The sequence below is a fragment of the Cetorhinus maximus genome, chromosome 1 (assembly GCF_964194155.1).
Source record: "Cetorhinus maximus chromosome 1, sCetMax3.hap1.1, whole genome shotgun sequence".
Classification (NCBI taxonomy): Eukaryota; Metazoa; Chordata; class Chondrichthyes; order Lamniformes; family Cetorhinidae; genus Cetorhinus; species Cetorhinus maximus.
The window spans coordinates 31,597,122-31,614,904 of NC_135879.1; the positions used below are offsets into that span (position 1 = coordinate 31,597,122).

The following is a 17,783-nucleotide window of genomic DNA, read 5'->3' on the forward strand; positions in this document are numbered from 1 at the left end:
GTGGTGAAACAGTTAACATTTCGGGTCAATAATCTTTCATCAGAACTCAAAGATTATTGACCTGAATGTTAACTGTTTCTCTCCACAGACACTGTCTGACCTGCTAAGTATTTCCAGCCTTTTCTGTTTTTACTTGTTTTGTAGTAGCTGTTTTACAATTAAATATTTCACTATGCCACCGCAGGAGTGGCAATAAGAATCTACCAAATACTATTGTTCAGGAGTCAGACATAGGCCTGACTAGGTGGAGGTGAATAGGTTGAGCAGCTTTTATGGACAATTTTCTGGTGCTAGCCCACAAATGAGCAGATTTATTGAATTTAATTTCACAACTGGCCATAAGATTTGAACTCACGACTTTGTGTTGCTAGTCGAGTACTATAAACACTGTGGTAATATATTGCAAAAAGCAGTACCAATTTTGCATTCATGGTAGTTAGACTTACATTAGCAAGTTTACTCATTCCTGACCATGTAAATGACAGAATAAAAAGAAATAAGATCTTGTGATTTAGATCTTAACATCTTTGGAGTGGCACATGATTCCTGTGATCTGTTAACCCATCTGCTAGGGTTTGGTCTGGGATTGCACTTCAAAACTTTGACAGGAAATACAAAGAGCTTGTTAATCAACATACCTTCAAAAGAATGAAGACAATACTTGAGAGGTACCCAACATTTTTCCTCAACTATGTACAGCGCACTAGAGCAAAGTACAGAATCTCTTGAATTTCATCTTGGCAAAAGTCAAAATGCTCATCATCTCGAGCAGTTAGATTAAGGCAACAGTTCTTTTACATAAGGATGTCCCCGAGGAAGCTACTTCTGAAGAAGAATTATTCACTACCATCCAGCGGGTAAATAACTTCCTGGCAGTTGACTGATGGTACAATCTTTATAAACTAAATCTAGGATAGTTTTGAGATTTTTGCTGGCGTTACTTCAATCCACCTACCGAAATTACACAGTCTGTCACTGGCTTCTTCAGTGCATTTTCTGAAGTCTCTTTGAGTTTAGTCAGTAACATCCCTGTAATTTGTTCAATAGCAAAAATTCGTTCTTCGTTCATGTAATGCACCTGTAAGAAAATTAAGCTGTATTATTTAACTAATTTAAAAAAGTAACTGCAGAAGAGGCAACAGTTTCATTACATTACTTTTTCATTTACATCACAGATAAATATATCGTCCATCATATATTTTTCTGTGGAGATGTATGCAGGATGCATTTAGACGTTGAGCTGAATGTTCAGTGCAGATTTAGAAGTCACAATCTGCACATGTTAATTAAACTGCTCAAAACATTCACTCAGAGGGTGGGATTTTCCAGCCCTGCTCATCACCAAGATTGTCTGGTCCCGCTGAAAGTCAATGAACTTTTGGCTGAGATGCCGAATCTCCTGCGCAGGTCCTGCCATGGCAGCATCAGAAAATCCCGGCCTCAAATCAGGTTATTAATTTTAAAATTTTTGCCCGCTCTCTTTAAAGAATCTTTTACTATAAAGGAGAAGAAATAATCCCTACAAATGTCTACACTTCAAAAATAATTTTAGTTGCAAAGCACTTTGGGATATCCTGAAAACATGAAAGGCACTGTGATTCTTGTACAAGGAGGGTCCAACAAACATTAATTTATTCAAGCATTCTCAGTCAATGACAGGACAACTGTTTAAGAATTAGCTCATATGTCAAAACAATTAATCATCCTCATACACCTTCAAAATTCCTTCATTAACAGTGTCAAATTGGCAAGGGGGAAGGAGCATCATCCCTGGCCTGATAGCTTGGTTTGAACATCAACTAACAGCTGCAATATACTTCAAAATTCTCATTTAAATTCCACTTTAAGGTACATTTCCATTTAAAATTAAACTTACTTTAATTCCAACACCATCACTGGGCATCTTCTGAAGCTCATATAAAAGTTTGCTCTTTTCAGCTTGCACAAATGGGTCATCAAAAGTTCTCCCATGCATTCGTTTAAAGCCTTGTACGGTATTCTTTGCATTGGTCACAATCTATAGATAGAAGCATTCTAATTACTGCAATCCACAGTGCAACACCATCACACAAGCACCACAGATGCACGACTTCAGAACATGCAAATCTCAGGTAAATATGGCAAACCAAACAATGGTATTATGTCCTCAACAGTTAATTTGAACTAAAGTTGTTTCTACAAAATTGCTTCAGTTTTGGAAACAAGAAATTCATCGATATGCATGCAAAATTAGTCATTGCCATTGAACTCATATTAGGGAAAATAAGTACTTAATGAGTGACATTGTTCAAACACTGGAAAGTTATTTGCTGACAAATTCAAAAAAAAATTAATTTATTGTAAGTTAATATTCAGTGGTTCCAATGGGTTAATTGTACTTGTACCCAACCCCACCACCAATCGTTTTAGAAAACTGATTCCTGAATTTTTGGTATGAAAAGATAACATCTACTATTGTGAGTGCTCCAATGTTAAGAGTCAGACTCAACTTAGTTACATCCATAATTAGATACCAATAACTCTGACAGAAAGAGATGAGGTCCTGCAGGGAGATTTTAAGGAGCTACAAAATAAATTTTTAAAAAGTAGGACCTCAAAGGATTACACTCTGGGTAATTCCCGATGCCACATACTAATGAGTACGGAAATAGGCAGATAATGCAGGTGAATGTATGGCTGGAGAGGGGGCACTTCAGATTCCTTGGGCATTGGGGCTGGTTCTGGGGAAGATGGGACCTGAGTGTAGATTCAGAAGGGAGAAGCAAAGCTGGGAATGGAAGGCAGGAAATTAGTAAGTGAGAATGGAAGACAGAGAAAAGAAACAAAAAGAATTGTTTTGCTATGTACGTTAATGGGGAGTAAGAGATGAGCTAGTGCACAGTTAGACGCTTGGAAGACTGGAGCCAAATTTCACTCTCTCTGCCAGCAGGTTTTGAAGGCGAAGGGGCTTGTAAAATCCAGCATGTGGCCTGCCTGTCCCCTACCCACCCGTCCTGGCCTGTCTCAAATTTAGAGGGGGTGTGTGTGTGTGTGTGTGTGTGTGTGTGCGGTGCTGGTGTTGAGCAATCCACCTGCCCTTGGGCCTATTGAGGCCCTTAAGTAGCCAATTGATGGCTACTCAAAGGCCTTATCCCACTCCCACCACTATTCTACCCGTAGGAGTTCTGCCCTGGAGTGCTACTTTGGGCTGCATTAGAGTGCTTAAGTTGGAGTTTGGTGAGAGGGGCTTTTAAGCTAAAGTCTAATCTTTCTTTAATTTAGATACTAAGTAAAAGTTGCATTTTGGGTAGGTAGATGGCGAGTTTTGGTCCAGCTTTAAAACAGGTGTTATACAGGCTCTGCTTGTAGCTGCAGCTAGTTAAGTAATTAACCGGTTTAAAGAGGTTTTGAGCAGCTAGATTCAGGCAGTATAAAGATAAGCCATCTACAGTGCTGCACTGGAGTGCTTCAGTTGGAGTTTAGAAGCGTGAGAGCGAGAGAGAGAGAGAGAGAGAGAGAGAGCGAGAGCATATCAGTACCAAAGACATAGGTAAAAAGAGGCATGAGGTCCTAAGAGCAGAATATAGGGAGCTAGGAAATAAATTAAAAAGCAGGACCTTACAGGTACTAATCTCAGGATTACTCCCAGTGCCACATGCTAGTGAGATCAGGAATAGGAGAGTAGACTAGATGAATTTATGGCTGGATGGTGGAGGAGGGAGGAATTTAGATTCCTGAAGCATTGGGACCAATTCTAGGAAAGATGGGACCTGTACGAGCTGCACCCCAGCAGGACCAGGACCAATATCCTTTCAGGGGTATTTGGTTGCACTGTGGGGGAGGGTTTACGCTACACTGGCAGGAGGATGGGAACCTGAGCAGGGAGACACAAGAGAGGGAAACAAAGATAGGAATGAAAGACAGAAAAGTAGACAGCAAGAGTGGAAAGCTGAGTAAACAAGGGCTATAGTAAATAGGGACATAGTACAAAAAAAGTGTAAAAATGTTAAAAAGACAAGTCTAAAGGCACTGTATCTGTACGCACAGAGCATTTGCAATAAGGTAGATGAATTAACAGCGCAAATAGACATAAACGGGTACGATATGACTGATTACGCAGACATGACTGCAGGGTGACCAAGGCTGGGAACTGAATATCCAAGGGTACTCTATTTAGCAAGGACAGGCAAAAAAGAAAAGATGGCGGCATGGCATTGTTAGTTAAGGATGAAATCAGTGCAATAGTGAGAAAGGATATTGGGTCAGAAAATCTAGATGTAGAATCAGTCTGAGGGAGCTAAGCAGCAATAAGGGGTGGAAAACTGGACTGGTTTACCAGAGACCCAGGGTAATACTCCCAGGACCCAGGTTCGAATCCCAGCACAGATGATGAAATTTGAATTCAACAACAATCTGGAATTAAAAGTCTGATGACCATGAAACCATTGCCGATTGTCAGAAATACCCATCTGGTTCACTACTGTCCTTTAGGAAAGAAAATCTGCCATCCTTACCTGGTCTGGCCTTCATGTGACTCCAGACCCACAGCAATGTGGTTGACTCTTAAATGCCCTCTGAACATTGGCATTGAGGGATGGGTAATAAATGCTGGCCTAGCCAGCAACACCCACATCACATGAATAAAAAAAAATTAGTGCAAGTTGCCTATCTATAGGCCTCCAAAGTGATAAGGTAGGGGATGGGGAATAAGGGAAATTAGAGATGCATGTAACAAAGGTGCTAAAGTAATTATGGGTGACTTTAATCTACATATAGACTAGGCAAACCAAATTAGCAATAATACTGTGGTGGATGAATTCCTGGAGTATGTATGAGATGGTTTTTCTTAAGAACATAATGTCAAGGAATTGACTAGGGAACAGGCTATCCTAGATTTGATATTATGCAATGAAAAGGGGTTAATTAATAATCTTGTTGTGCAGGGTCCTTTAGGGAACAGTGACCATAACATGATAGAATTCATCATCATTAGGGTGGAAAGTGTAGTCATCTGATCTGAAACTAGGGTCCTAAATCTAAACAAAGGAAACTACGAAGGTACGAGGCGCGAGTTGGCTAAGATAGATTGGGGAACTTCATTTAAAGGCATGACAATGGATAGGCAGTGGCTAATATTTAACAAACGATTGTATGCATTGCAACAGTTATACATTCCTTTCTGGTGCAAAAACACAACAGGAAAAGCGGCCCAATCATGGCTAACAAAGGAAATTAAGGATAGTATTAGATCCAAAGAGGAGTCATATAAAGTTAGTAGAAAAAGTAGCAAGCCTGAGTATTGGGTGCAGTTTAGAATTCAGCAAAAGAGGACCATGACATTGATTTACAAAGGGAAAAATAGAGTATGAGTGTAAACTTGCAAGGAACATACAGAAGCTTTTACAGTCCACTTTTATATATGTAAAAAGAAAAAGATTGTTGAAGACAAACGTAGGTCCCTTACCGTCCAAAACAAGAGAATTTATAATAGAGAACAAGTAAATGGCAGAGCAATTAAACAACTACTTTAGTTCTGTCTTCAGGGAGGAAGACACATAACTTCCCAGAAATGTTAGGCTACCAAGGATCTAGTGAGAAGGAGGAATTAAAGGACATCACTATTACTAAAACAACAGTGTTGGAGAAATTAATGGGACTGAAAGCCAATAAATCCCCAGGGCCTGATAATCTACATCCCCGGGTACTGAAGAAGGTGGCCATGGAAATAGTGGATGCGCTGGTTGTCATCTTCCAAAATTTTGTAGATTCTGGAACAGTCCAGCAGATTGGAGGGTGGCAAACGTAACCCCACCATTTAAAAAAGGAGGAAGAAAATAGCAAATTACAGACCGGTTTGCCTAGCATCAGTAGTAGGGAAAATGCTAGAGTCTATTATAAAGGGTATCACACCCTATCACAGCAGGACACTTAGAAAATATCAACAGGATCAGACAAAGCCAACATGGATTCATGAAAGGGAAACCGTGTTTGACAAACCTACTGGAGTTCTTTGAGGACATAACTAGCAGAATAGATAAGGGAGAAACAGTGGATGTGGCGTATTTGGATTTTCAGAAAGATTTTGACAGCGTCCCACATAGGGGGTTAGTGTGTAAAATTAAAGCATTCAGATTGGGGGTAATGTACTGTCATGGATTAAGAATTGGTTAGCAGACATAAACAGAGTAGGAGTAAATGGGTCTTTTTCAGAATGGCAGGTGGTGACTAGTGGGGTACCACAGGGATCAGTGCTTATACCCCAGCTATTCACAATATATATCAATGATTTGGATGAGGGAATCAAACGTAATATTTCCAAGTTTGCTGATGACATGAAACTTGGTGGGAATGTGAGCGATGAGGAGGGTGGTAAAAGGCTTCAAGGTGATTTAGACAGGTTGAGTGAGTGGGCAAATACATGGCAGATGCAGTATAACGTGGATTAAGTGTGAAGTTATCCACTTTGGTAGGAAAAACAGAATTATTTAAATGGTGACAGATTGGGAAATGTTGATGTACAAAGGGACCTGGGAGTCCTGGTACACCCATCCCTGAATGCAAGCATGCAGGTGCATAAAGCAGTTAAGGCGGCAAATGGTATGCTGGCTTTCATTGCAAGAGGACTTGAGTAGGGGTGCAAGGATGTCTTACTGCAGCTGTACAGGGCTTTGGTGAGACTGCACCTACAGTATTGTGTGCAGTTTTGGTCTCCTTATCCAAGAAGGGATCTACTAGCCATAGAGGGAGTGCAGCAAAGGATCAGCAGACTGATTCCTGGGTTGGCAGGATTGTCTTATGAGGAAAGATTGGGCCTGTGTTCACGGGAGTTTAGAAGAATGAGAGGGGATCTCATTGAAACATATAAAATTCTGACAGGGATGGACAGACTGGATGCAGGGATGATGTTTCCTCTGGATTGGGGGTGGGAGGACTAGAACAAAGGGGTCACAGTCTCAGGATACAGGGCATGCCATTTAGGACTGATGTGGAGAAACTTCTTCACTCAGGGTGGTGAACCTGTGGAATTCTCTACCACAGAAGGCTGTGGATGCCAAGTCACTGAATATATTTAAGAAGGAAATAGATACATTTCTGGACTCTAAAGGCATCAAGGGATATGGGGAGAGTGTAGGAGTATGGCATTGAGTTAGAGGATCAGTCATGATTGTATTAAATGACGAAGCAGGCTCGAAGAGCTGAATGACCTACTCCTGCTCCTATTTTCTATGTTTCTATGTAGCAGGGGAAACTCCATGTCATGTGGGAAGCCCGGCTGCTTTAGCTGCACAGTGTCAAACAAGGGTGGTGGGCAGACATCCTTTGTAGGATCCCTGTGCCCTTCAGAGGCATCCCTTCATCCTTCCCCCTGCCCTCCCTGGTGTCTCAAACCCATCCTTCACACCTCCGCCCCACTTGCCAGCCTGGCCCCGGCAAAAGCCCAAACGTACTCAAATCTGGGCTCCTCTTAGTCAGGACTGCCTGCAATCCCAGCAGTTGCCACTGCTCCCACCTGGCACTGCTGAGATTATAGAGCTGCTGGCCATCCGATTGGCTGTCAGCCCTTTAAGGCAGGGTTTCCTCCCAAGGTACTAGCAGAATTAACATTACTCCCAATGTTAGTGTTGACTGCCGTTCACCAGTTTATCGTAGTTGTGTTCGCCAACTACCTTTTAGCTGGGCAGTGAGGGAGGTACTCCATAAAATCCAACCAATGATATCATAGTTATTACTGAAATGTGGTTTAAAGGAGGACAGGAATTGCATCAACACTAGTTTACAAGTTTTCAAGAGGATAAAACAGGGGAGGCTCTCACAAGAAATAGGAGTAGACCATGTGGACCGGCAAGCCTGCTCTTCCATTCAATATGTCCATGGCTGAATAACTTCACACTTCCCTACTTTATAATCCATCTGCTGTCTTGCTGCCCACTCATTTAAACTGTCTATATCTCTTTGCAGCCTCTGTCCTCCCCACAGCTTACTTTCCACCCAGTTTGGTATCATAAAACTTTGATACATTACTCAGTGTGTTTTCATCTTAGTCATAACATTGGTTAATGAAATAATCACAGATGAGGCATTATTATATGCTGGAAGGGACAGTTCTGGATTTAGGGAATGAATCTTAGCAGGTGAAAGAGGTATCAATGGCAGTGATCATAATTCAGTTAAATTTATCAGTTATGGAAAAGGTTAAAGCTAGACCAAGAATAAAAGTTTCAAATTTTATTAAGCTGAGATGCGATTTACCGTAGTGGACTGCAAACAGCTATTTGAAAGTAAATCAGTGTCAGAGCAGTAGGAAGAATTCAAGGAGGAGACAGAGGGAGTTCAAAATAAATACATCCCGATAAAGAAGAAAGGTGGGACTCACACATCTAGACCCAACTGAACGTCAAAGAGCGTACAGAGTAGGATAAGGTAAAGAGGGCAGTTTACGTCAGATTAATGAGGACTCAATACCACAGAAAGCCTAAAGTGCAGGGATGATTACAAAAGCAAAGATATTGGCAAATAGAGTCAAGAATTAAGGAAGGTAATGTTTCATAACTACATTTAAAAACAAGTGAATAACGAAGGAAAATGAATGGCTGAATAGAGACCAAAAAGGTGCCTACGTGTGAAGGTGGAAGGTGTGGGCATGGCTCTTGAATACTTTGTCCTTCACAGGAGGAGTAAGATGCAGACATTTTGGTTAAAGAGAACTATGAAATAGAGTTGCCAGCAACAGAGAAATTTAGCTATTATGCAAGGTTGGATGGCTGGGGTTAGGTGTGGTATATAAAATTATGATGGACCCATTTCTCCTAGCAGGAAGGCCAATAACCAGAAGGATATAGATTTAAAGCCATTGGCAGAAAGATTTGAGGGAAGTCGAGGAAAAATGTTTTAACTCAGGACAAGAAGGGTCTGGAGCTAACTGCCTAAAAGGGGGGGTAGAGGCAGAAACCCTCATCACATTTGAAAAATACTTGGAAATGCACTTGAAGTACTGTAACCTACAGGGCTATGGATCAAGAGCTGGCAAGTGAGATTAGGCCAGATGGCTCCATTGACTGGTGTAGACATGCTGGGCTGAATGGCTTCCTTCTGTGCTTAAATTTAGTTTTCTATAACTTAATCGAGAGGGAAGTTTATATTTATGCTTAGTGACTATTGAGCCAATTACCAGAACGCCAATTCTCTTCCTTCATGTATAAGATATATAATGGAAGACTGATATCATACGTGACAAGAGTGCAGCTGTCTTAAATTTCAGGCATCCGAAGACTTGTAAGCTTGTCATCACCCAGTCATATTGTTAGGTAGGTCTTTTTTTATTTGGGGTTGTGGGTAGGAGGGAGATGCCAGCTTGTTCTGGATTGGCTTCCAAAGCTATTCATTGATGTTAAAAAGTCTGAGAGAGAATTCATATTTCAAGGCAATGAATATTTATGGTTTTCATCATGTACAATTAAACGCAGCACAGCCACCGACATTTCCATTTAGTTACATCTAGGAAAAGCAGGTGTGTGCATGATATTTTTGCATTAAATCTACACTTCATTTAAAAAATAAAGGTACTATATATCTGCCTCTTAAGCACACCAAAAATTTTCACAGACCTATATTTGACTTAAGTTTATTAAATGATGTACTGTAGTCCAGGCAAGTTACTAGTTCAGTTCTGCTGAAAATAAAAAAAACAGTCACTCTGTAAATAACAGCTGAGCTATACAGACAGAAAATAGTCTACTCGGCAGAATACAACATTACCATACCTGGGTCTTGGCAGCTGCTCCAACTGCCCGATTCTTTGATCCCAGTGATATACAAGCCCTGGAGGAAAACAAACTTAGCATTCATTAAGATAGTGCTATTTGGTTAAACAGAATATAATATTTTAAAACCCAAATTCTAAGGATGACAACAAATGGATGAGAGCGTCTTACATGACTAGGTCAATGCCCTCTCACGAAAACATTCAACTTTTCCTGAACTTTGCTTGGTTTTCCTTACTGCCGAGAGCACAACTGCATGAAAATCATTTATTCTGTTGGTGCTAACCAAGTTGTGTGGGTCTGCTATTCACTGCATTGAATATCTTGACATGCCAGCCTTGGGCTCATTATAGCAAGAGTTGATGTCAACAGTGAAGAGCTCAAATCCAGATTTGTTTTTAACCTTAAGTAACCTTTAAAACTCTTGCAAAATTTAACTGAAAACTTCAAGCTATTTTCTGTTCATTTGGGGGGGTGGTTAGGGGGAAGAGTTGAAAGAGGGTGGTTGGCAAAAAGAAGAAATTAAATGTTCAATGATAGAACTCGCACAGAGTCAGGTCAGGAGTTAAAGTCCTATGCCAGAGATTTGAGCACATAATCTAAAGTGTCATTTATGTACAGTACTGAAGCAGTGGTGTTCACCCAAATCTTCTGTGTCAGAGGAGCATAAAGATTTTTTTACTAATACTTGGAGGGGAGCTCTCTCAATGTCCTGGCCAACATTTAACTCTCAACCAACATTTAACCCTCAACCAACATGACAAACGCACTCTGGTCATTCATCTCTTGTGTGTGTGAAATAGCTGTTCCATCATAATAGTAGGTCAAATTCAAAAGTGTTCCATTGACTGAAGAGATCTGGGATAGCATATCCATATAGAAACTCAAAATATATTCTAAACATTTGTACTGTAAGGTGGTGATGATGATGAAAGGGGACCTTAAGATGTACAGACAGATCAGAGGCATAATACTCCAGTCCCGATTCAAGGGAGTTCAAAGTTAGACTTGGGTGTTGGCCTTCAACTTTGCTTTCTTTAAAGTTAAAGCTAGATTAGAAAATCAAGCAACTTTCAGAGATCTATCAATAACTGACAACATTGTTACAGTGAAGGAGGAAAGGAAAAGGATACAAAGATGCAAAGTGCCACAAGAATGATCCCCAGTTTTGAGATCTTATGAGTTGGGACTGGGGAGAGTGACTTTCTTTAGCCTTGAAAGACGATGGCTGACACCTCATCTTATAGATGTGTTTAAAGTTGCAAACATTAGGACAAGAAGTCTGTTTTTAAACCAGAAAGGCATATGGAGTGATTAATTTGTCGAATGAACAGGATATACGAGTGCGAGTGAAAATCCTGGAATTATCCAGTTAGAGATATTTAAATAGCTGGCAGTGTTAAAAGTAGAAAATTAACCACACCCAGATAGGATACTGAGGGGAGCAAAGGTGAAAACAGCAGAGGCTTTGATTACAATCTTTCAATCCTCCTTGGACTTTCAAGGGGCATTCGATAAAGTACCACAATGTTCTGATCAAATCTAAAATCCATGAGATTAAAGGAGTAGTGTGGATTTAAAAATAACTGAGACATGAAGCAGAAAATAGTAGTGAACTGTTCTTGTTAGGCTGGGGAGTGTACACTGGTGTTCCGCCAGGGGTTGATATTAGAATCACCATTCTTTGATATAATGACCTGGATTTAAGTACAGGGCATAACAATACTTACAGCTTGGAAACGTAAAGGGAGGAAATTAATGAGACTGGAAAATGGGCAGATACATGGCAAATGAAATTTGATGCAGAGATGTGATGTGATGCATTTTGGAAGAGAAAAGGACATTAAGCAAATGGGGTTCCATCCTTTAACTGGATAATTCCAGGATTTTCACTCGCACTCGTACATCCTGTTCATTCGACAAATTAATCACTCCATATGCCTTTCTGGTTTAAAAACAGACTTCTTGTCCTAATGTTTGCAACTTTAAACACATCTATAAGATGAGGTGTCAGCCATCGTCTTTCAAGGCTAAAGAAAGTCACTCTCCCCAGTCCCAACTCATAAGATCTCAAAACTGGGGATCATTCTTGTGGCACTTTGCACCATCTCTTGGGCTTGTCTCCACTGTATATCTGCAACCAGAAGCCAGTATTGATAACATAATCTGAACAGAGCATTTCAGCTTGATCATGCCATCCTCAGACTTCTACTGTTTTACCGGTAAATTTCAACTCTATCCTGCTCCCTGACCACTGAGGATGAATCAGATTGCTTGCAATCTTTGTCGTGTATTGGACCCAGAGTTGAGCTTCTTTCTACCATCCACCCTATTGCTGAGACTGCCTACTTCCACCTCTAACATTGCTCAACTCTGACTCTGCCTCAGCTAAGCTGCCACTGAAACCTTCATCTCCACTTTTGTTACCTCTAGGCTTAACTGTTTCAATCAACTCTTGGCCGATCTGTCGTCTTCCACCCTACATGAACTTGAGCTTATCCAAAATTCTGTGGCCTGTATCTCTAATTCGGACTAGCCCCTTTCGCCCATCATTCCTGTACTTGCTGACCTACAGCTCTTGATACAGCAATTTCTCAATTTTAAAAAAACATATCCTCATTTTAAAATCCTCACGGCCTCACCCCTCCTTATCACTAACTTTCTCCAGCCTTCAACCAAAACCCTTCCTTTTATTTGTTATGCTCAGCATGTTCATTTAAATGCGCTGTGCCTTAGTTTTTTTGCACAGTGGTCAGACACACATGGTATCTTAAAGGACAAACTCGTGAGCAGTCAGCACTGTGTGTTCTGGTTGCTACATAGCTCAGCTCAGAAGGAATATCTTGTTAAACACCTTCTGGAGATTTAGCTATGTTGTTTTGGGGTTTACCAGAGTCCACTTAGGATGTCATCAAAGAAGTCAAAGTTTAAGTAGGGTCTTACCCCTCTGAATCCACATTGATAATAATCCATCACATTTCTAACTTTCTTCAGCTCTGAAGAGTCATATGGACTTGAAACGTTGACTGCTTTTCACTTCACAGATGCTGCCAGACCTGAGTTTTTCCAGCATTTTCTGTTTTATTTCAGATTTCCAGCATCCGCAGTATTTTGCTTTTATTTTATTGATAATTGCATTACTTCACACATGCTTGAAGAAAGAATGGTTCTGAATTGACATATGCCATCCATCACTGAATATGGACACTAGATTAGCCAGTTTCGAATTTGCTGGCAACTCCCAGTACTCCTTATAATTGTCCACACCATGCAAGTCAACTCTTTAGTCTCCTTTAGCACTCTAGGATAAGCATCTATCCCAGAGCATTCAATTGTTTGAGGCCTTTTTGGCCAATCCAGGACTTTCACCTCAGTTATATCATTTTTCTCGGGGTAACTGTTTGGGAGGAACAAGCTGTGTAGGTCCTGCCTTTTGTATGTTTACATCTTATGCTTTTGTTTCGATGCTGGTAGCATCTTTTATACTTTCTCAACTGCCCCCTTACAATAAGTTTTCTGCAAATATACTTTTTTTGGGTCTTACTATGTCCCTTTGATCACCCTTTTAAATTTTCTTCCCAGTTCTTCTCACTGGAATGAAAGGCTTTTTTCTCCTGTATTTGGCTTTTGATTTCGTGATCCATCGAGGGCTATATCTATTTAGCTTACATTACTGATTTTAGACATGTATTTATCCTGCAAACTTAGTAACCTGCCTCTTAAACATCTGTTTTTCCCTACTTAAATGATAAACAGTACCCACAATCAAATTAATTAATTTGTTCCCCATTTCTTTGGGATTAGCTCTGAAAGGTTATACTGACTTCCTGGAGGTATTTCAAATTCCCAGGTCATCAGTCTCTGACCACTGCCCTCAGATGCCACAACTTCTATTTTTGATGGTGGTCTGGTTCATTTACAAATACTGGGTTAACTTAAGCACCATCTCTCATGTTTTATCTGATGGGTTGAATGATGAAGCAGTCGAACATTGCATTTACCACATCTGACTTTGCAGTGCATGTCGTAACGTTAATCCCATTGTACAATTAGTACAGGTCCAGGATTTTGACCCCAAAAATAAGAAACAATATTATGTCCAAGTCAGGATAGTGGGTGACTTGGGGGTGAAATCTGGAGGTGATGGTGTGCCCATGTATCTGTCGAAGATGCCTTGGTGACTTGCCCGTGTATTTTGTAGATAGTACACATAGAAGCTATGGTACACCAGTTTTCGTGGGAATGATGTCGCTGGTAGGAGGGGTGCCAGTAGCAGACGGCTTTGTCTTGTAATGGTGTGGGGCCACAAGGTATTGCAATTGTGCCCATCCAGTAAAGTGAATAGCACTCCATTTCATTCCCAAAATATGCCTTGTATTGGAAGAGCTTTGGGGATTCAAGAGGTGAGCTACTCACCTCCGAATAAACAGTTGCATTTATATAGCAACCTTGACTTCAGGAAGTTCCAGACAATTGGGTACTTTTGAAGTATAATCGTTATCTGGCACAAATGTTACTTGCCACTTAAGACCAATCCTGGCTGCTTGCAGAGATAACTGCTGCATTGAGAAATTTATATTAGATTGATTGAAGTCTCCCATTAAAATAACTTTGCTGTTCTTGTATGGCCTTCCTATCGTTTGAAGGACTACAGCATTCCCAGTGTTAGCTTTGAATTTAGAGATGTCTACACAGTGATGTGTTGCAAAATTTTCTACTTCTCATTGGAAGAATTGCTTGCTCTTCACAGCTGAGTTCATCTTTTTAACAGTCCCAGTGAAAAATCACAACAACCTATGAACAGAAGTATTCGAGATACTCCTTTACAATTTCCCCCTCAAAATTGCACAATATTGTGAAGGCAATATTGCAAGCTTTTACTAAGTTTCAGAAGTGGCAAGCCATGACAGAAAACAGGATTACACTTGGGCATGATTCTTTAGTATACAACTCTGATCTGAAATGAATGTCAACTAATCAAGGCAAATTTGATAGATGTCTAAAATTTTCAGTTAACCTAGCTTCAGCTTTTTTTGGGGAAAAAATGTGTCCCAGATTTCTCCTCCCACGTGAACAACTTTCTGACATCACCCCTAAGCCTAGCTCCAATTTTGAAGACTGTTTCCTTGCAGTGATGTCTAGGTCTACCACAAACAGGAACTAATTCTTTCTCTACAAACCCTATCAAATCCTTTGGGCATATTAAATACCTCAATTAGATCAGCCCTTGATCAATACTCTCAAAAGCCTAGTCTGTCCAACCAGTCGTCATAATTAAATCCTTTTAGTCCCAGTATCACTCTGCAAGGCCAATATATAACCCACCACGTACAGTGACCAGAATTGAATGCAATTCTCCAAATTAGGTCCAACCATAGCTTTGTATAACTGTAACATGGCATCATTTTTCCTGGACATAGATGACATCAAACTTCTGTGATAAAAGCAAAATACTGCAGATGCTGGAAATCTGAAATAAAAACAGAAAATGCTGGAAAAACTCGAGTCATATGGACTCAATGTTAACTGTTTCTCTCTCCACAGATGGTGTCAGATCTGCTGAGTTTTTCCAGTATTTTCTGTTCTTATTCAAACTTCTCTGCAGAGTTGTCTACCAGTTTTACCAACGCTCACCAGCCACACCCCCCCAACCCGATCTGCCCATTCTCCAGAAGGATATCAACAGTTAAATACCGATGGCAAGCTGCATAAACATGGTTTCTACTTGAGTGAACGAATTAGGTGGTGTTTAAAATAAGGATTCAATTGCATGGATAGAGAAACTATGCCCTCTGGTGGGGGAATCTTACAAGGCCGACGATCAATTCAGCCACCAAGCAAAGTAGAAATTAGGAATTCATTGCCCTAAAAATCTATGGATGCTAGGACATTTGAAACTTAAAACTGAGATCAACAGAATTTTGTTAGGCAAAAGTAAAGAACTGGGATAACAGGCAGCTAAATAGATTCGCAGTATAGATAGGGTGGTCATTGAATGTAGAACAAGATTGAGAATCTCAATCAAAAAAGTCATACGGACTCGAAACGTTAACAGTATTCCTCTCCGCAGATGCTGTAAGACCTGCTGAGTTTTTCCAGCTATTTTTGTTTTTGTTTCAGATTTCCAGCATCCGCAGTATTTTACTTTTATCTTGAGGATCTCAATGGTTTACTCCGTTCGGTATTCCGTTCCGGTTTTCAAGCACATGCAAGATAACTTCACTCAGGTAGAACAATTTTGATAGGTGCCAATCACCCTCCTGCCTAACTCCAATCAAAATTTTCATATTCTTTTCGAATGCGACACAGTTCCGATTATGTACGAATAGTTACAACGAGGATTCTGATGAAGGGATCGCCCAAGTTTACGTTGAAGAATCGGTTCATTAAAAAATAGAAAGCAAAATGCTGCGGGTACTGGAAATCTGAAACAAAAACAGAAAATGCTGGAAAAACTCAGCAGGTCCAGCAGCATCTGTGGAGAGAGAAACAGAGTTAACGTTTCGAGTCCGCATGACCCTTTCAAAAAAAAAACTCAGCCTTTAAACTGGACAGATTAATAAAAGAGGGGCGGGAAAAGAATGATCAAAACTGCATCGACAAAAGTGAACGTGAACGACATATCCACTTAACGGATGGGAATAAATCCCATTCAAACGCCTCATTTTAAGAAGTGAAACAGTCCGCACGCAAATCGCATTCAACCGTTCGATGTGATGAAGAAGCAGGCTGGAAAACAGTGAGTGAAGGATGTCCCTTCGTGTCATTTCGTGATGACCAGCGAGCTGGATGATCGAATGAACAGGTCCCGGTGTTAAGGTCAGGCTCACGGCCAACCGTGCAGTCGTGAAACTCGGCGCCCACGGAGGCCAAAAAATGCACCCTCATTAATAAAGCGACCGTTTTTTTTTCTCTCTGCAAGGCAAATAAAATGGGTCCAGAAGGGCCGCTGAGGAAGGAGGAAACTGGCCGAGTCAGTTGCACACCTTGCTGCAGTGAAGAGGGCGAGATCAGAGCGGCAGCTTGTCCCCTCACCGGGGCTCGCTCTCTTCCCCGCCCCGCCCCCCGCCGCCGCCACCACCACCACCAACAACGACAACATCTTGGCGCAGGCGCGAGCTGAGGATACCCGTTTCTTCACATTGACTGAGCGGGGATGGGAGGAGGTGGGAAGACAGGCCCAACATCTGGCAGGCAGCGTGGAATCACTTCCCTATCCCGCCGCCGATCAAACCTGGCAGGTTAATGACCACCACCCCCCCCCCCCCCCGGTCAGTATAACATCCCGGAGAGCCGGCTTTAGACCGCGGAATCTCCGCCGCCGATACTCACGGTGTACACCTGTCGCTGTACTCATTGGCGATGGTCTCGATGCCTCCGCTCCTGGCCACCGCTATGTAGCAGTTCTGGAAACCCACATCAAAGCCGACCACCGACATGACGGCCCCCCCACCTCTCACTTAGAATTTAAACGGGTTTAAAATCGGGACGAGCAGGCCCGTTAATTTGGCACCGCTTTAGTCTGACAAACGTACAGAATAACCCCTCCGCCTCCCTCCTCACTCAACCGGCCGGTAGAATGCTCCAGAACACCGCAGTCCTGACGCATGACGTTCCCTCGAAGTCCCGCCCACCGACGGCGCTGATTGGTCGGCATATCCGCCCCCTAGGGTTTTGGAATCTGTCAATCAGACGTGACGTTTGATTGGCCGTAGCGTCACAAAGAACAGAGGAGGGAGGCGTTAAGGCCAACGTCAGAGTCACCGAGTAGTTTATGACATTGCACATCCCTGTTATCAATCAGTCAGCTTCACACCCCACCCTAAAAAAATATTTGTGCTGTCTGACTTTGAAAAAAAGAAGGCAATCCACAATCATAATGCAGGAAGGCATTGGTAAACTTGCAGAATAATCCTGTAATGGGAACATGAAATTCAATGTAGACAAGTGTGATGCTGTACATCTTTGTACGAAGAATAAGGAGGCCACATACTCTTTGGAAAATAAGTGCCTTAATGGGGAGAGGAACAGAGGATGGTTAAA

At 41.4% G+C, this 17,783-nt stretch overlaps 1 protein-coding gene across 1 annotated transcript in view; it reads right to left on the reverse strand.

The window, feature by feature from the left end:
• The window catches only part of hspa4l (heat shock protein 4 like), a 78,994-nt gene extending 61,660 nt beyond the window's left edge, over positions 1-17,334 (reverse strand). Inside the window, exons 1-4 of the mRNA XM_078539664.1 lie at positions 17,073-17,334; positions 9,741-9,798; positions 1,877-2,017; positions 956-1,078 (exon numbers count right to left, since the gene is read on the reverse strand). Coding sequence (XP_078395790.1) covers positions 956-1,078; positions 1,877-2,017; positions 9,741-9,798; positions 17,073-17,179 — 429 coding nt within the window. The 5' untranslated portion in view covers positions 17,180-17,334. The remainder of the gene's footprint in view (positions 1-955; positions 1,079-1,876; positions 2,018-9,740; positions 9,799-17,072) is intronic.
• Between the last annotated feature and the right edge of the window lie 449 nt (positions 17,335-17,783).